General features: G+C 33.5%; 1 protein-coding gene across 1 annotated transcript; it reads right to left on the bottom strand.

Moving 5' to 3' along the window:
• Positions 1-3,631: 3,631 nt before the first annotated feature.
• LOC119635449 lies at positions 3,632-5,158 on the bottom strand. The gene has a single exon (XM_038030260.1). It carries the CDS (start codon positions 5,156-5,158, stop codon positions 3,632-3,634), a length of 1,527 nt encoding a protein of 508 aa, XP_037886188.1.
• Positions 5,159-19,551: the final 14,393 nt, after the last annotated feature.

The following is a 19,551-nucleotide window of genomic DNA, read 5'->3' as shown; positions in this document are numbered from 1 at the left end:
TCATGTAAAGAAATCTCGAGCTGTGATTGATGTTTTTCCGAGGAGACCCCCTAATCCACCAAGCTTGTACAACAACTGAATAATGTGGTAAAATTTTCTTAAATGCTAAAGAATTATAGTCTTTTACATATAGAAAAGTTCTTTTACATAGAGAAAAGTTCTCCAAGTTGTCTCATGCGCGTTTTAGCAAGGAGAAATAAATTAGTTCCTTCTCATTTCATACCGTTTTATGGAAATGGAATAAATTTACAAAATATGTTTCACAAATAAGGTTTTCATTACAGATAGAAAATAAAGCTGGAACACAGAAATTTCTTTACACCGGTTTACACACTATAGCGGCTTCATTTCGAGACACATTTGGTTAAGGGATTTTCAATTGAAATTCGTCCAAAGACTAGAAACAGTTTCTGTTAAACGGATTGTGTAGCGTTTACCTTTCCACCAGCTCGTATTTTCTTTAGGACGGGATCGTAACTTGCGTTAGAAATTTCCGAGACAATTTGTTCACTTGCATTTCCACCATCCACGTTCCTAAAAGTAAAAGAAAATAAAAATGTATAGGAGATGAAAACAGTAATACGATATGTGCGAAGCGTGCGAGTGTGACGCAGATGATATTGCTTTTCTAATTTTTTTTAGATTTAGCTCTAGGGATGTAGCAGAAGGACAAAGACTACACAGATACAAGAATGATAAGGTAGATATCTAGAATGGATCACTTCCGAGATAGGTGGGTTACTCTATCACACCATTAATAGGTTAAAGCCTCTAAGACTATTTGGATCGGAAATTTATTGCTTGCATTGTGTTGTAAAAGATTGCCATGTACGCATCACATAATTTTTGGAAAACATTTGCAGTCTTTACAGTTTGCAATGAATGATTGGGAATAGAAAAATTATGTTCTGTATGGAAACATGTATCAAACTGGTTTATGTGTGGTCTTCTCCTTATATTCATAAATACATATAAATATTAATTTCATACTTTGCTTACCTGCTCGACATTTTGCGTTGTAACCGTTTGACGAGTGCAAGGAGTTGTTCAATCTTAGCTAAATTAATTCTTACGACGTAAGATTAGCTGTTAAGTGCCTTATTGATTTTGATTTAAATCTACTTAGTATTTCTTTTATTTTCGCTGTCGTGCGCTAGTGTCATCTGCAACTGTTCATCACTCCACAAAGAGAAATTGTTATTGTGAATATAATATCAAAACACCTTTCCTTTTATTTGATCGCTTATTCTATTCGATACCGGCATAAATTCTTTCATACAAATTTTAATTTCGCTTAATAGGCTAACTTTACAACGATTACAAAATTCTTTGATTTATTATGTCCTACAGCACTTTTGGTATAAGGGTATATTAAGTTTGTGTAGATGTACGCAACGCCCAGAAGAACTTGAGATAAACTCACTTTTTATTATACCGATCGTTTCGGAAACACTTTAGGAGACGAATTAAGCTTGTCTGTCCGCTTGACTTGAAATGTAATTCGGTACACCGACATGTTGCGGCCCAACGACGATCGCTATTAAAAATGATTGAGATTGGACAACTTTTTCGACCACTTTCCACATAACACCTAGCTTTCGATGATCGATAAACCAATAAACTTAGGAGGATGTAGGGTATCTAATAGTGGATTGTGACCTGATATAGCACTTGTAATTGTTTACAATATGTTTCTATGTAATTTTGTAACACTCTACTATTTACTGGTTGCCGTCCTTTGTGTTAGATACATAAACCCGCTTATGGTACCGCGAATTTCCTTTAGTGCTCCACTTATTTTGCACGGGTTTTCCAAAGAGTAAATTTGTTTTATAAGTAATTCGTTGACAAAGTGTGATTTAAGCAATCCTTGGTAAAATATTGTATGGCTTGTATAATTTAACAACATTCGAAAAAAAATCTTCTGAATTTTTACACTCATCACCATTTTTTATTATATCCAAAGGTAATCATGAACGAAATGTAAACTGCGTTTATTTTTAATCGAAGCGAAATATATCCTAGTTTCTTTTCGCGGTGAGATGGAGGAGTGGAAGGCCTTACAATACGGATTCTAGAAAGTTACAAACCGGTTTCAATAACCACTACGCATTTTGATTTTAAATTAAATATTTTCTATCATGTTGACTTGGGCTTGGTACGAATTAATTGTAGTTTCGGAAATCAATAGTTTTCCTATTTCCACGAATTATAGGCAAAAGTCAATATCAACGTCATAGAGTCTTTAATTTCCCCTTCTACGTTTCAATCATACGGATTATATCATACGTATTTTTGAAAGATTACTGGAAATCTGTCTTGGTAGTTACTAGATAGATACCAGTGGAAGTTCGTACCGCGGCAAGAGCAAAAAACATTTCAACAAAGAAATGTATAACAAAAGTAAGCTCGCTTCGCTTAGCTGTCATGTGTATTCGCGAGGTTGAAAACTAAGAGAGAGAAATTAGTATTTTCGCAGTAGGTGCTCTTTTTGGAACGCTTGCTGAGGACATTGGAATCTTAGTGAGAATTATCTTCTGTCCCATTTTCTAGAATCTTCAAATAATACTTGATTTTCCGAGCTGCCTATTGTTGCATTAAACACTGCTTCTATGGGCAAGAAGACATATAGGCGAGATTGCAGACCATTAACATGCATAGATAGTAGGCATGTAGTACAAAAAATTTTGCAAGACAATGAAAACGTTGACTTGAAAATAAAACATAAATAAACGAAAACAAGTGAGAAAGTTATATCCGAATATATTCGGGGGCCGAATTTCGCATACCCACCATCATGCTTTCCGCATTCTACTCTCCAAGTTCTTTTATTCGATACACATGTCGCAGTAATGAATGAAACTTTGCAATCATAATAATATTAAGAGCGGATGCTATTCATTTCAAGGAAGAGGCATGCAATAGGAAGATGGAACTGGGTGTATTAAAATTAATAAAGGCTATAACTAATATATTGTACAAATTTATAAGACCCTTTAATGTATAAATAATTGTATAAAGGGAACATTCATTCATTCATTTTAAAAAGTGTTCCAACGGCGCCAAGTTTTCTTGCCTCAATCTTCTACAATACTTTCAAGGAATATGCTAGTGCTCTCTAACAGAGAACAGGAATTTATAATTTGTCGACTATTTTTTTATTAGAACAACTTGTCGATGTCGTTATATTATGGTCCAGAATGCTTTGCTGATGGGAATACTTTGATATTAATTTGGTTTTGCACTTTCAACGGCCCCGTCTATCATCAGGACACCAAAACGGGTTCCGAAAAACACAGCTTCTTTCGTCTGATTTTATAAGTCATTCTATATAAATTGCACTATGTAGAAGCCTTCATTATAATAATTCGCACAATAAAGGATGATTTTAATGATTCTTTTATTTTAAATTTATTTTTGTATAACGTATCTTAATACAAAAGTTATTTTTAATAAAAAAATTTCACGTTTTTTTTCTTAATTCAAGCAAAACAAAAAAATATCGAAAAAAGAGTAACACGATGGGAATTTAATCGAAACCACACGTGTTGAGTTCAACGTTTCTTAAAAAATATTGCATCTACCTTTCAGTTTCTCTTCTTTTCATCAGTATCCAGAAGTAGTAGTCAACTTAAAAACCTCTATCGTATTTTAGTTTACGTAAACGGGGAAAACAGGCACGCATTTCTTCATTACGAGCGCCGCAATCTAAATTAAAAATGCGTAGTTTTTCAAGAGCGGGGAAGTGTTCGCTGATTTTTACGAATTCAGGAAAGGAGAGCTTTCTAGTTCGGTTACAACCGAAAATGTCGAGTTTTTGCAATGCTTTAAATTCAATATTTGAATTTATAATATGAATGACTTTCAAAGGGCATAAGCATGATTGAAGTGTTTCAAGCTCTGTTAGATTGCTGATGTTAGGTTTCGAGCAAAGATATTTTATATCATTTTCGCTGACGCATGGCTGTAGGAAAAGATGCCGTAAATGCCTGAGATGACCAAATATGCAAACCATTTCAATATCAGTTATGTTTGACCAATGCTTTTTTAAATTGAGCGTGATCAAGTTAGGCACACGTTGCACAAGAGTACAGAACATGTCTCCAGCCAGTTGCGAGGAACTCAACTCCAATGCAGTTAATTTTTCATTGACTTTTGGAGTTATAATGTAAAGGAGATCTAAATCGGCTAATCCAAAGGCATTCAAACTTAAGCTACGCAATCTATCGCTCATCAATTTTAATTTTCTCGCTCTGCACGGTGTAACGTTTAAGCACACAAAGTCCAGACATTCTAAAGAGTCGGACCACTTTCGGAGAATTAACTCCAAATAATCACAGAAAACACTTAAAATTAATGTTTTAAGGCGATTTCGTCTTGAAAGTGTTTTTAAAATAAATCTTATTGATTCGCTATCGTAAACGTGCCTCAAGTTTAACACCTCCAGTTGAGTAAATTTACTAAAAGTCTCTTGCAATTGATGTTGCCATCTCCAGTCTATATTTCTCGAAGAAAGACTGAGCTCAAGCCAACGCAATGAGGATGCATGCGCTGCTAACACGTTCAAACACTCGCCAATATTACTTTTAATAGTTATGCATAATTTTTCTAATCGCATCCCAGTCACTTCTGTCAAACTCGGCAATAATTCAGATTGTTGTTTGTCGCCATTCATAGGCATCGACAATGACTTAAGGTTTGAGAATGTGTTTAAATCCATGGGTGCGCTTTTGTATGAAAGGCTCTGTGACAAATTTAATTCCTTCAAATTAGGTAAAAGAATTTTAAGCTCCGAGAGAATTGAGAGATTATAAACTTTCAGCTCAACGATATAAGATCCTATGCGTTTGAAAATCTTGATTAAAAAGCCGCAATCGATGTCACTGATAGAATTATTTCCCCTATCATCTATTTCTACGCTTGCGTATTTCAAATCCTGATGCTCTGTAAGTTTGTAAAGTTGTTTTAAGTTTTTCCCGGTAATCATCAATTTTGATTTTCGCTTTAGGCGAAGCTCATCAACTAATCGGCACCAGCGTTTACACACTAGCTTGGTCTGTAATGAATCTCCATGCGATAAGTTACTGAGAACTTGCAGCCATATTTCATTGGGCAATAAATGTGATGTTGTGATTTTTTTGTTAGCCTGCGTATCCATTACGTCCTTAAAAAGTTAATAAAATATTCTATATTAATACATATATAAATATGAGTGCTAGGAATGAGAAGTTTCTCAGACAAACATTTTATGGACAACCAAACCTTTTTATAAATTTGACCAAAGATATCATTCCAAACCGAAGCGAGCAGTTGATAACAAAAGGAAGCAAAATATATGAAAGTCGCACTCACTCTATCATCATCATTACTACTGTCATTTGGTTCGGAAGCAAAAGTTTGGATACATCATACGGATGTCGACAAACACTAAATCTTTCTCATTTCCTATTTACTCGGTGTTTCTACAAATTCAAGGCGTACATACATTCTGCAAAACTCTTATTTTCTTATAGCTTTCCAAAGTTTCCCCTTTTCCTTGGTTGTAGAAAAGATTACATTTTACTCATAATCTTCTATACACATACATATATGTCAAAGGAGAACATATATTCTCTTTACAATTTTTACTTTTATGTCATCCCAACCGTGAAGATCCAAAGAAAAAAACTATATATGATTAGCTCTTTCATAAAAATCATTGTCGGGGTCTTATTATTCGTTGGTCTGACCACTTGAATTGTTGTTGGATAGGCTTTAATGTGTCCCTCTGGCTGATTCTAAAATTTCATCGCTCTACTTAATTTGAGGAACACAGTTTAAGTAAAATCTGGATCATGAAGTCTCCCACGCAGTCGATTTCTGTGTCGCGACTTTAAGCTCAAATTCTTTGCTTATTGTGCCATTAAGACTATTTGATCCGTCTTTTATTAAACGCTAATATATATCGGATGTATTTAAGCGAATCTACCCAATATATCCAAAGTCAAAATTTTCTTGCGCTTTAGCTACACCTATACCATATGGACATACTCCGTACATAGAGAAAAGAATGAACATATCGGTGGATCAATATCGATGTAGGTCAGAGCATTAATTAGGGCTAGCGCTTCAGGCCACAGTGGCCAAAATGTTGATGTTTTCCTAGCGTTAAATGAATCTATGTTTTACGTATGCATACATACGGTGTCGTGAACATCAATAACTTTTCAAATTGCGAACATGGTACAAGAAATAGGTACTGAAAGCAAACCTTAAATAACTTATACTGAAGTGATATTTTACTTACGAACTCGGAATTGATATGAGCGATCTGACTGCGTATTGTATTTTATGTGTTCTAGTCTGCAGCGAAGAAGTAACGTTTCTCTCGATTTGGAAATGCTCAGACGCGTGTACTTGTTACACAATCGATTTCCGGCAGTTATTATTAAAACTTATTGCTATTATTTGCTAATGCGACTCGGCAATATAAAATTTTGTACTGAATAGATTCTCAAAATATTCCCTTACTTATACTCATTTTAGATTTTATACCTGTGATACAATTAAGATCTCATTTATTTGGAGTACAGAAGAGTATCTTTATTTTTGCAGTAACTTTGAACATATTCAACTTCAGGTGATTAATTTTACAAAAATTGTCATGACGAAAATTTTGAAAACATTTTTCTTGCACGAAGATACCTGTCATAGTTAGGAAATCATGTAGAAAACGTGAGGGATGACGAATTTTTATTCGTACTTTACCTGCTTCTGCGGAGTTATCCACTTCCAAATATGTTGTATTAAACTATTTATTTATTCAAATGAATATACGTAAAATACAGGTACTATAAGACTTTAGCTGATTTAAATTATAAGCTTAACTATTTATGACATTATAGGTTACAAAAAATAAAAAGGGAAGTAAAGAAGAACAAAAAGAAAAAGCGAAAACACTAAAGTGGGCTAGGGATATCTTATATCGCCTTACTTAATATAGCGGCTTTTGAATCAAGGTGTTACATGGACCGAAAAAAAGAATTCAATAGCATTCATCCTTGGGCCAATCCATGTTAGTCTATACAATTTCATCAAAGTATCTCAAAAGTTGCGACATGTGGGTTGAACGCAAGTATTAATAAGTGATGGACGGACGGAAAAACTTAGGTAGATTATTGATTAAATGTTTTAATGCTCGAGCAACAAAAAGAATAAATCTCTGGGTATGGTCTTAGAAAGTTTTGCAAAGGGCCATAAATGAATTAAATAATTCGTAATTGGACCTAGATTAGATAAGTCTTATGAAAAGAAAGTTACTTGAAAGACGGATAGAAGCATTGAAGAATATTTCATTTAATATTACTAACGTCATCACACATCCATATCATCATTTTTTAACTTTAATAAGAATGAAATAACTACAATAGATCAACCATTCTCCCAAGCGAATCTGAAACTATAAGCAATAATGAAACTAATTGGTCGGAAGTGTCTTTAAAGCAATTGATCCATCATGGTAGCGCTAAGACGAGGATTAAATATGGTACATATATATTTTTGATCAGTCCAAGATGTGATATATTTTTGACATTGATTTGTCAGCAAGATATGTGACCGTCATCAGTATCAGAGTCCGTCCAAATTCGCTTTGCTCTTATCTAACTCTCGAAGTTTCATATTCGCCGTACGTTGTAGCTGAAGACAAATTTTAACTGGCTCTACTTCCGAACCCTCGAGTGCAAATCGTTACTTTTAATAAATAAAACATATGCGAAAATCAAAAGATTTCATAATTTTGCAGATTTGTAACTTGCCCTACTTATCTTTTTCTTTAAGTTATACAACTGCTTGGAAATATTATTATCACAAATGCAGTTAATGTTTGTAATAAAATTTTTATTCATAAAACTTTAAAGACTATCGTTTTCCTTAAATGCCAGTACATATATGTTAACTAAACAAATTTCTCACACTACGAAGTGTAAACGAATAAATGAAATATACGCGTTGGTCTGTTTCCGTCGTGAATGAAAAACTTTGTTTAGGCAAGGACATACAACGCAGGTGGACACGTGTGATGATAACATCACATATGCATATGTACGTATGGGGCAGTTATTGAATCCTTTTTTGCATTTTTAATAACTTTCTCTTAATCAAATTTAGAAGGCGTCTATTCAATTGTACTTTTCCAATTAGGTGGTGACCGACCTATCTTTAAACTATTCACTTGGAAAAAAAATTGAAAAGGGCTGTTTAGAAAATAAGGGGAATTTTATTTGTAAAAGCTTTAAACCAATCTGCTCCCTTGGCAGCATACACCTTTAAACGATTCTATTAATTCAAGAGGTTATCATTAAGCGGCTTTTCTTTAGCTCAGAGTCATGCTTATGGAAAAGCATTAGTTTGCTGTTGTTGTCTGTTGAAGAACCGACGCGCAACAGTGCCCGTAAGCGCAGGTATATTGATATGTTTTACCGCAAACCTAGACTTTCTTTATGGGTAGACACTTAACCATTACAATAACTTACTTAAGACTTCGTTTGTTGCAGAGAGGGGCAGCTAGAAAACTGAAAGATTACTCTAACGTATTATTGATCAAGTTGATGATACCGTTCATAGCCAAAAACACTCTAACTAAATTCAAGATTTCGATATCATTTTCTGCTTTATTAAACATTTTTAATTATTTAATAAACGACTATTACTGATACTGATAACTATTAATTAAAATTTTTAATATATGGCATAGAGGTTTATAGAACATGAGGGTAAACATAATTTCCGCCAAGAAAATGTATCAAAATTCTCAAAAATTTATTATTATATTTTAAGCTGAAAATCAATTTCAATTTATTTGACATTATGCGATCAAAATTTGCGCTCCAATGTTGTTATATAATAGGCATTTATGGTTTTAATTAATTATTTTTGTGAGAATAATACCTTATGACAGCTCATTCACCTTAATGACATAAATTTGTGGCGTCAAACTGTTGATTTTATCCTGGAGAGTCGAGCTTCCGAAAATGTATTTTTATTATATTCAACCTCACGCAAACGTGAAAATATTGAACACTGAAAAGGCGAGCAGCATCATCATCCATACATATTTAAACACGTTTGTTGGTAAATAGAATAAAATTATTAAAGTTTGCACATGAAAAACTTTCAACAACAACAACAGATACGGAATTGCTAAATTTCAAAAGTTGAGCACCCATTTCTTTGGCACAATTAGTAGGTTATAATTTCAAGGCATTGTCGCTCTATAAGGAAAAATTTTTTGCTGTTACACTTGAAAGCCAATGTGCGTGTTTTGTACACGTCCCATTGTAAAACAGCGAAATCATTCATTTGATTGAAATGAAACGTAAACATATAGTGTTTGTTTTGGCTGAAGAAAACTGTGAAATGTTGTTAAATTTCTATAGGTGGTACCGAAGGCTAACTACTGTGTCGTTGCACATGCAATATATCACTCAAAAAGCCCGTAGGATTAGAGTGATCTCTTTGCAATTGCGTTGCTCAAACGTAGTAATAATCCTACATAATATTTACTGTTAGATCAACATTACACCCTGTGCATTCTAAAAGACGGATGCCATAAGTTTCTCAGTTGACCTTTTTGTTTTTGGCCCTGTTGAGCTGTTTTCGCCTGTCTCTCTGCACTCACCACACTGCCGATTTGTCGCTGGGGTGTAGGGATGAGTACATGTTTCATCCATTGTGATATATCGCATGAAAAAATTGTTTTTATTTCGCCTACAGAGCACTAAACAGCGCTCTGAATCATTGATATGTTGCTGTTTTTGGTCGAAAATGAGGAAACGCGCAGTACCCAACCCGAATAAGGCTTTTTCATGGGCAAATGTTCATGAAAAGTATCAATTACACTGGCTTGCGATGTCATCACGCAACTTTCCAAAACGATTTGATGCACATTCCTACGATTCCTGGAATAACCAATAGGGTGAGTGTTTGCTTATTTCATCCAATTTATGGATAATTGAATCAGGAACGTGCTCTTGTGCGTTAAAATTGAATTCAGATTCTATGCTAATTTTATGCGGACGGCCGGACAAATAAGCTTAAATCAATTCAAAATTGATCGATATAATCAAAGGTGCAAAATTTAAAGTTTTTTCCAAATAAATGAAAATGACCAAAAAATATTTTAAAATTGCATAGCTTCTAATCATTTTTTCAAAGATCGAAAATTGAAAAAGAACGAGATGATGAATTCCATACCTTAATTATTAATAGAGGGTTTTTTACTCTTTCTTTGTATTTAAATTTTGGCTTAGGGTTGTTGAAATTTTTGAATCAAAGTTGCCTCGCGAGAGCACATCGATTTTTGCTACTTCATAATATTTTTCAAAAATTATCATATTTTTCTCATTACAAGTTGTTCCGAAAATCAAACATTTGATGGAATAACTCTGCAAACCAATTACAAGACGCACGATTATTTTCAAAAGTAAAGTCCCAAACATTAATAAATCTTTCAGTAACACATTTACACGCCACACCACATATAATAAAAGGGTATATTGAGGTTGTTGTCCCAACTCCACTTCATTCTAACTAATTATTTTACTTTTCCAGAAAATAAGTTTCCGAGAGGGGGAAAAACCAAGTGGAAGTTCGCGACGCTTCACGCAGCTGGCGGCCGACGAAAAAGCGAATTAGCGGAAAAGCGGATTAACGGAATAAAATTGGCACCATGAACGTAGGTAATAGTAATATGTTTGTAAAAGTGTACATAAAACTAAAATTTGCGGAAGGCAAAGTCATGTGGAAAAGAAAATTTGAGCCGAGAAGTCGAGAATATTGCTGAAATAAATTCGAAATAATCCTACGAAAAAGAATTGATAGCAAATAAAAAAAAAACCCCACGATTCAGTGATACGAACCGTATCAATAAAAACAAATTACGTAACAATTTGTTGCTTTGGCCCAAGTATGGTTGCTATTTGAAAATTGTTTGAATCGGAGCACTTCCTTGGCCATTGCCCTTATAACACCTTATTTTGAAAAGTGCTTACATGAGTAACTGTATTAAGTCCAATGGTGTTGACTGTTTAATGGTGAGCCATAGTTCACTATAATATTTTTACTTGTTTTTATATGAATATCGAGAAATGATTCTATTTTTGCTAAAATAAATACAATGAAATCCTCCTTCCAAAGCAATCACAGCTGTTCCAGATATCAATTATTATTTTATGTCATTATGAAATTGACATATTTTCTAAAATTATTTTGTAGGAAAATTACCTTAGTTTGTCTAAAAGGGAATTTCCTAGAATGTTGACAAGGTTGTAAAATCGAATAAATATTTACGATGCCTTACCTGACATTAATGTAAACTAAAGATGCTTTATGCATCTGGCGATTGACGAAAATATGAACAATAATTGTCAAGGAATGCAACGGACAAAAGATTCGTCAAAAATATATAAGGATTAAGCCTAGTGTAGGTGACTGGTTTCCGAAACAATACATAAGCGCAGTATTTGGTAACGGCAAACAGGGTTCAGTCCTGATATTTGAACCGAAAATTGCGTCAGAAAGCACTGGGGCGTTTTAAATACAATTTTGGATAAATTACAGATTTGGGAGAAGATCTTCTAAGAATTGTTAATTAAATCTACGCTAAAATTTGTCGAAAAAAACCCACTGTTTGTCTAACTCGCGTAACTAAACGATTTTGCATTTTATCTCATAGGTTTTCTTCTCTTTGTTTCATTTAATCATTAACATCCTGAGTAACCAGGAAAATATTTTGTGGAAGGCGCGGTAAGGGTCATAATTCGCTCATGTATCACATGAAAAGCGCGGGCTTCTCCGATACGGAATCACGTCGATTCTGCCAAGAAACAAACGAAACGTCGCATTATAACCCGCGTGAATGCGAGGCTATCTATAGAATCACACACCAGGTGTGTGGTTTCATAATGCCAGGCACAGGATGGTGCTCCGAAGTAAAGGAGGTGAGAAGAGTCATAAGAATCCTAATGTTGGAGGGGTATGGGCATGGGCGAATGCCATACACCTTTCAGGTCGTACACGCAATAGTACAACATACAAACACAATTTTGCACTGGGCTCTTAGCGCTTTATTGAATGTTTGCACCATGCTTTAGCTTTGGTATGGATTTTAAAATACAGATCATGCTAGGCTTGCAGATTGTGCTTATATTCCGACCCAATCGAGAATGTATATGCCAAATTCCATTGATTTATACCATTTTGCGCTACTATTAATGCTTCGCTAACATGCAGTGGATATACAAGCGACCATAGTTTAATCAATGCATATAAACACTTTATCATCCAACTTCTTCCTTTGGGATAATAATAAATAAACTTTCATCTGTTTAGAAAGGGTTTTTAAAAGGAATTTAGCAAAAACTTTTCCGTTTACCCTCCCCGTTTCAAGTGAATTGCATTTGCCTTGCCGTTGAAAAACAAATTTGATGACCTAGAAACCATTAAATTTCCTTTTATCTCTTTTTTTTCCTTGATTGTTGAAATAAGTTCAATTTTGAAATTGCTTTGTAAAAATCATTCTTGAAAGCTGTACTTCTTATGAATATGCTTTCTTTTATTATTTAAATGGAAAGCGTAATGTTATCTTCTTCCCCCATTTCGTAATAAATCATTTATGTTTAAAACAACTCTAATACTACGATTCGTAGTACTTTACAATTTCCACATGATTTATGCTGATATGCAAAAAAAGGTAAAGAATTTAAAAGGGTGTCTCCACCTCTTGAATGCTTGTGCCATGAAAAATCAATATTTCCGAAAATAAAAGTGAAAATTACATCTTCAATAGCAAGAGTCGTTAAATCTTAGGCGAAACGAACTAACCTTAGGAGTACGATTCGTGGAAGTTTTATGATGGATGAGTTTACATTACAGCTTTAAGCACAACAACTTTGAGAGAAACAAATAAACGGTAAGTAAAGGTACGTGTCGGTTAACAAACCAAAAACAAGCAGCAAATGTAGAGAACTGTGAATAGCAATCCCGTTACTGCCTTGAATTACTTACATAAATTCCATTCTCTTTTTTGTGAAGAGATCTAAAATCATCCTTAAATGGAAACTAATACCTAATGAGGAAAACTAACATATTTCCAGTTCTCATTAAGCAAAGCTATAAAGTCCTTAAACCATTCACATAGATTATGGATTGGCATAACAATAACTGACCTATTTAGCGACGATGTCAAGGTGATGGGATGTTTTTTTCATGTGCAAATAATCAACTGTATTGTGGCGTTCTGAACGGCTATTCGAGATAAGAGAAGACATTGACATAGCCTTTGTGGCGTTTTATTGGCGCAATACTCGCAACAAAACTCTCTAATATTAAGTTTGCTACCAAACTACAAAGAAGAAAAGACTTGTGACGTCTCTGTAACGTTCCTTAGTATACAGCTTAATATTTACGTTAGTAGTTAACACAAAACCATCAAAACTTAATAGTTTTCTATTACCGCAGCGGACTCGTTTAGGAATTGTAACCGGTAAGTACTAAGGACGTTTACAAGTATTCATTATTGCTTTAATCAAATGCGAAGGGAACAAGGAATGGGTAATGGCAAGAACAATCAATGTTTTACTTACGTACCCTATATATAAGTAATTAATTAAATCTTACATTAAGGAGACAAGTTCACATTTGTATTAATATAAACTAATTCATATTTTTTTTTTTAGAATACAGTATGCAAGAGTTTTAGCTTCCAAATTGTTAAGTCTAGCTCCGAGAAGGAAAACAATGAAAATTAAATAAAAAAGCATTAAAAAGAAAAAAAGAAATATACTCGTCTTCAGAGCGAGTCAACAGTCAACGCCCATCAAATTCAAATTCTATGTTGTGCAGATTGAGTTTGGCAACTAAAGTCGACTAAAGTATAAAAATAGCAAAATTTGCATATTTCGCATAATTGAATGAAAGCATTCCTTGGGTGTCTCAAACATACAAACCTATATTACATCTGTGTGGCAAGTATCCTCTTTATATGTTAGCAATTATTTCATATAATTTTTTTGGGGAAGAGAAACTTTAATAAAATTTATTTAGAAGTAAGAAAATCACAACAAAAACTTCAATCATTTAATTCAAAGAACAACTAAAAAAAAAAAGAAAATAGATTAATTTAATATGAAATTGAAAAAACCGATAAAATAAAAAGTATGACATATATTACACACCTTGCATCAGTACCTTATAGGAGTTTGTGCGGATTCAAGAGCGAATTTTCATACCGCGTCATGTTTTTATAACATTCATTGGCAATTGTCGGCGCATTAACTTATTCTTCTTTCATGATGTCAAGATTTGATTAGAGACCATATATAAAACCGTGAAATAGAAAAACTCTGCAATTGAAAAATTGTAACTTGAAAAAGGGAGGAAAACAATTTCTCTTTGATTGTTTTGGATAATCTTGGCAGGCTTTTATAGATTTTTAAAGCTTAGAGAGAGAATGACAAAAGGAAAGCCACCGAGATAAACGTTTGAATTCTTTAGAATCTTAGCTTTAGAAGAAGAAAGAGATGGACAGACAAAAATCTATCCGGACGCTTAGAGGCCCACATAGAAAGGCAGATCTTGTTTACTAATCACACTGATCAAGTATATAGCTTTTCATGCTTTGTGGAATTTTTAATATATGCACCACTTGTGACGTATATGAAAGTTTTATGAATTTTTCTTTAAAACTACTTTGACTAATATTACCTTTTACACAATAAATGTTAGGCAAATGCAAAAAAAAAACCTGTTATTGTTTGCAAATATTTATAAATTTTTAATTTTTATATGTAAATATCTGTTTAATAATATTTAAAACATTTAAATAAACTTATTGTTGTGTATATTGGTTTTATTAAATTTCATTTAAATTTAGATTCTGTTTTTGTGCTCTTTGCGGGCAAAATCAATCTTATTATTAATGAATAATGTAAAAGCAATTTTTTTTTTGAAATTGCTCAAGTTTCACGTCCTCATAAAAATTGATGAAGAAATTTGCAATATACGAAAAATTATTCAAATTTGCCTGGAACGCCTTATGAAATGCTAGGGTTTGTGTTTTGTTCTTATTGTGATTGCTATTGGTAATGTTATTGTTGTTGTTGTTGTTAACAATGTTGTTATTATTGTTGATGTTGAGGGCGTCGTTGTTGTTACCCTTATTGCTACCGCTGTTGCTGTTGTTATTGTAAAATCCATTTAACTGGAGTTGCTATTTGTTGATTTTTATGTGTTAACGCTTTGTTTGGTTGTTTATCAGATGCTGCCTGCGTGGATATAAAGGGATATATGTGTGTTTATGTACAGGTGTATATATGTCAGAAATGGGATATATGCATTGGGTTGCTGCTTGCTCTAGTCTATATCCTAAAAATGATTTATGCCAATGTTTTTGTTTTTTTTTTCCTTTTTAAAGTTTAATTGATATCACTTTGCAGAATTTGAAAGTAATGTGTAGTTTCTATCAACTGCCTTGAAGTTATTTATTTTATTATCATATCGCAGCACAGTGATCTGCTGGATAAAAGAAAAAGAAGAAGAAAATATGATATAATAAAATTCAAAGTAAAAAAATAAAGTTTTTTGTTAAAGCGAAAAAGTCACACCACATATATATATAAATATGTTAGGTGTAGAAATAAGTCTTTTGTGTTCAAGTTGATTAACTTACAACAGATGCACGTCACGTTCATTTTGCGTGCAATTTTGGGTAGATATTGGGGCCTTCACGGTATAAGCTTCCTTCGTTCTATACTGTAATTTTACAATTATTAGAAGTTAAAATTTGGCTTACGATCAAATTGACTTTGTACGTCTCTACGTGTGCTGTACGTCACGTCTCTATATAACGGCTGCGACAACATTGGTTTTCTAAATTGTATCGCTCTATTTTTATGAAAAGTGTCTTCTTCATTTTCATTTCGATAGGTCCAGGCACTTATGCAGACTACTTCCAACAATGCTTGTGGAAAGCATCAATAACCAACGAAAGTTCTTGGGGTTATATGATAGGCGATAATTGCGAGACATTGAAAAAAGACGTTCAGTGTTAAACGGTCAATACCGATACCAGGATACCAGGATAGCATTTGGTAAGCCTCTGAAAAGGTGGTGAGAACCGTAGTCTATTCCATAAATAGTGTAAGTCATTTTTTAAAGTCGCGTTAATGCAAGTTATTTGGCGGTAATTTAGATGAGCTGCACGTATATACATATAGAGTGTATATAGTGTATATTAATTGTTATATATATATATAGTGTTTACTAATATTATATATGTATATAGTGTATATTAATTAGTTTAATTATCAATGTTATGAAATGTTAAGTTGCTATAGCACTTTTATTAAATCTTTTACCTTTTTTTACATCATTTGATACTGATTCCGACTTTTTTTAGCTTAATTTTTAAATTGAGCCATAATTTGAAAAATTGCTGCAATTAAAGCTACAAGGAAGTGTAGCGGAATTGTAAATTTGCCTAAAAATGTAAAAAGTTTCATTCACCTATCATATACAGGCATTGTACATAAAATTTTCCGAGATAGTTAATTCCGCTAAAAATGTAGTGTGTACAACAATATCAAAAAAAAAAAAAAAAACAAAAACGAAAAGCGACAGTCGTATATAATATCATTGTGTGTTCAAAAGAATGTGTTAAAGATATTTGCTGAAAAACAAAGCGGTAGCAACAATTTTGCCAATGTCAAAGTATTCCAAGTATGCTTGAATCTAAAACGAAGAAAATGTTTGTTGCTTTTATGTTTTTTGCTTGTTGACAATATAAAAATGCGCTTAATAGGCTTTGCTTACAGAAACAAGTAAGAAAATTATATTCGGCTGAGACCGAATCTTTTATATACACAACTTTTATATTGAAGTAGATTATCAGAATATATATTGTTGTAATATAACAATTAATAAATAAAAATACTCAAATTTCTGCTTTTGAAAACAGAGGTTACGTAATACTGAGACCGTGTTTTTTGACCGATTTAGTTGATTTTTAATATCAACCTGCCTGCAAAAACTTCCAATAGTTTTGCCATAATGAAAACCGAAATTCTCAATTTTGTATGCAGGCTTATAAACAGGCTGGGCAGAAGACGCTCAATCGGAAGGACAAACATACCTAGATGGAGTCAGAATTTGATGCTGATCAGTAATATATATACTTTATAGGATCTAGGGGGAATATCTTTCAGGGTGATTCATGAAAGAATGCAAATTCGATGCTCTACAATATTGGGCCCCCAGTTGGCTCAGTTATAGAACACATATGCAAATTTTTATTGTTGTGTCGTATTGTAATTTATAAGCAACAGTCAAGCTTTTGGTAACCAAGCTGCTCTCATTTTCCGTTGTGCTGTCACGCTTGACCGATTCAAATTTTCCTCAGTGTCAAGAGTTTCTACAGTGCATGAAAAATTTGGAGTCGAAATCTTTCTTTTTACAATGAGCAGAATGTTTACAACATATATTATTATACAAGCTGAAATACGGACAGACGGACAAGCAAATATGCTCAAATTAACTCAGAATTCGATGCTGATCACGATTATGTTCTCTACGGAGTCTCTGAAACTTCCTTCTGACTGTTGTAAACGTCTTGACGAAATGAATATTCCTTTCATTTTTGGGTTTTGGGTATAAACATATTAAAATTTAATAAACTGTTTTTCTTTTTTAGTAGTAGTCATTTATTTATACATAAATAATATTTCGCTACAATAAAGGTAAAATAATGGGGCAATTGTATAAGAAGTGCTTCAAAATGGACTCTGTTTGCGATTTCTGGACTCGCCATGAACTGTGTCATGAGGTCGCTTGGCTCTAGTTTGTCTCTTGCTACGCGATAAATTATAAGTATACGAAATTATGAAAATAGGATATCGTACCTGGCAGGTGCATCCCCAGGAACATTAGTTTCGAGCCGTGCATTTTTCGTAGGATGATATAAATTGCAAAGGTTTCTGCGGCACGTGAAAGAAGTGTCTCTTTGCGTTGCCTTGGTTTCGAAAATATTTTCTCGCCGCTTGACATTGATGGTCGATCGCAACAGGCTAAGACTTCAACGATTAAACTTGACTGATTGTGCTACCCAAAAAAAGTTTCAATTGCGAAAATTATATTAAAATACAAAAATCAGACTTCTTGGCAATTCTTAGGCTCCTAGCTGTCAACCTCTCCTATGTTTTTGCCGTCCGTATCTAAGATGTATTGAGTTTTTAATTTTTTTAAAACTGTTTGCTATAGAATCCTTATCTCAGTCATATTTAGTTTGTTGAAGTTTTTATTGAATTACATTAACACTGCAACACAAAAAAAGCAAAGAAAAATCATCTTTGAAGATGTGATGCAAAGAAAATGCATACGTGTAGTAGCATTAGAAATTCCTACGATCAGCATAAGAAAAAAATCATTTTTAAAGCGTCAAAGACAACGATAAAAGCATGTAAAAGCAAAGGGGAAACGCGTAATTCTTTGACAGCAATGAGGACGCATGTTAAAAGAGCAGTAAGCAAAGCAAAGAGTAGTTAATATAAGTAAAACGCACAAGGAATCCATGTCAAAACCAAGAAAAGTACCGTAAAGAAATATATAGCGAGGAAGGCATTAATAATCGCTTTGGAATGAATTTATGGCACTAAGCGTTTACTTAACCACCCGAAAAATCGAATATAGAAGTCACCCGCAATACAGTCTTAATTTGACACCCAATGGGTTCGCTATTGTCCTCCGAGCTTCAAGAATAAGTTGGATTGGCAAGGTTTTTGTCGGCAGAAGATGTGGCTCAGAACATAAAGAAAAATATATAATAATTTTTACGCACTGCCTTACCTATAACTTCTTCACTTTTGGTTCTTTTTTTTTTAGGATATGATGGCGGGCCTAACGAATTCGTCGACAGCCTACCTTCTTACTCATTTATATACCACTTTTGGTGCAATGGCATGTTTAGTTTTTGCGGATGTATGCAATGATCCCCGCTGCTTATCTGTACCTCTGCCCACCTTACTTCTCCTTGTTTAATCTTCAGGCCGCAAATTTTCGAGATATTGCGACGAAGGATGAATGCTATTGAAAATATTCCAATCGGACCATTTCTTCGACCACTTTCCAATTCACTTATTTTGAGAAGTTGTTATTAAGTGAAGCGATGTAGGGTATTTAGCATGCTAGTGTTTTCAATTGTTTCCACATACATTTTACATGAAAATACAAACATTCATATAAGCACTTGAGTAGGTAGTAGTGCCTGCTTAACTTGTGCGCGATTAACATTTCATTTTACAACATTTTTGTTACAGTCTCTTTAACAAATCGTGGCCATGGGGAAATATTAAAAACTACAAGAGTACTTCACTTAATTGAAACAATACATAAGTCTCAAACGTACACGAAGTGAAAATGAATATATGCTGCAGCGTAATAATGATGATCCTTGGGCCATTGAAGAGTCAGTGTAACTACAATTGACAGTAAATAATGCAAAAGTTACCGTTAGTTGTGGAT

The sequence above is a fragment of the Glossina fuscipes genome, unplaced genomic scaffold (genome assembly GCF_014805625.2).
Source record: "Glossina fuscipes isolate IAEA_lab_2018 unplaced genomic scaffold, Yale_Gfus_2 26, whole genome shotgun sequence".
Taxonomy (NCBI): domain Eukaryota; kingdom Metazoa; phylum Arthropoda; class Insecta; order Diptera; family Glossinidae; genus Glossina; species Glossina fuscipes.
Note: the sequence above shows the minus strand (reverse complement) of the source record. Positions and strands in the feature narration are given on the sequence as shown.

Bases quoted from the DNA above. Each gene is read 5' to 3' on its own strand.
- LOC119635449 (XM_038030260.1), bottom strand. From the start codon at position 5,158: ATGGATACGCAGGCTAACAAAAAAATCACAACATCACATTTATTGCCC.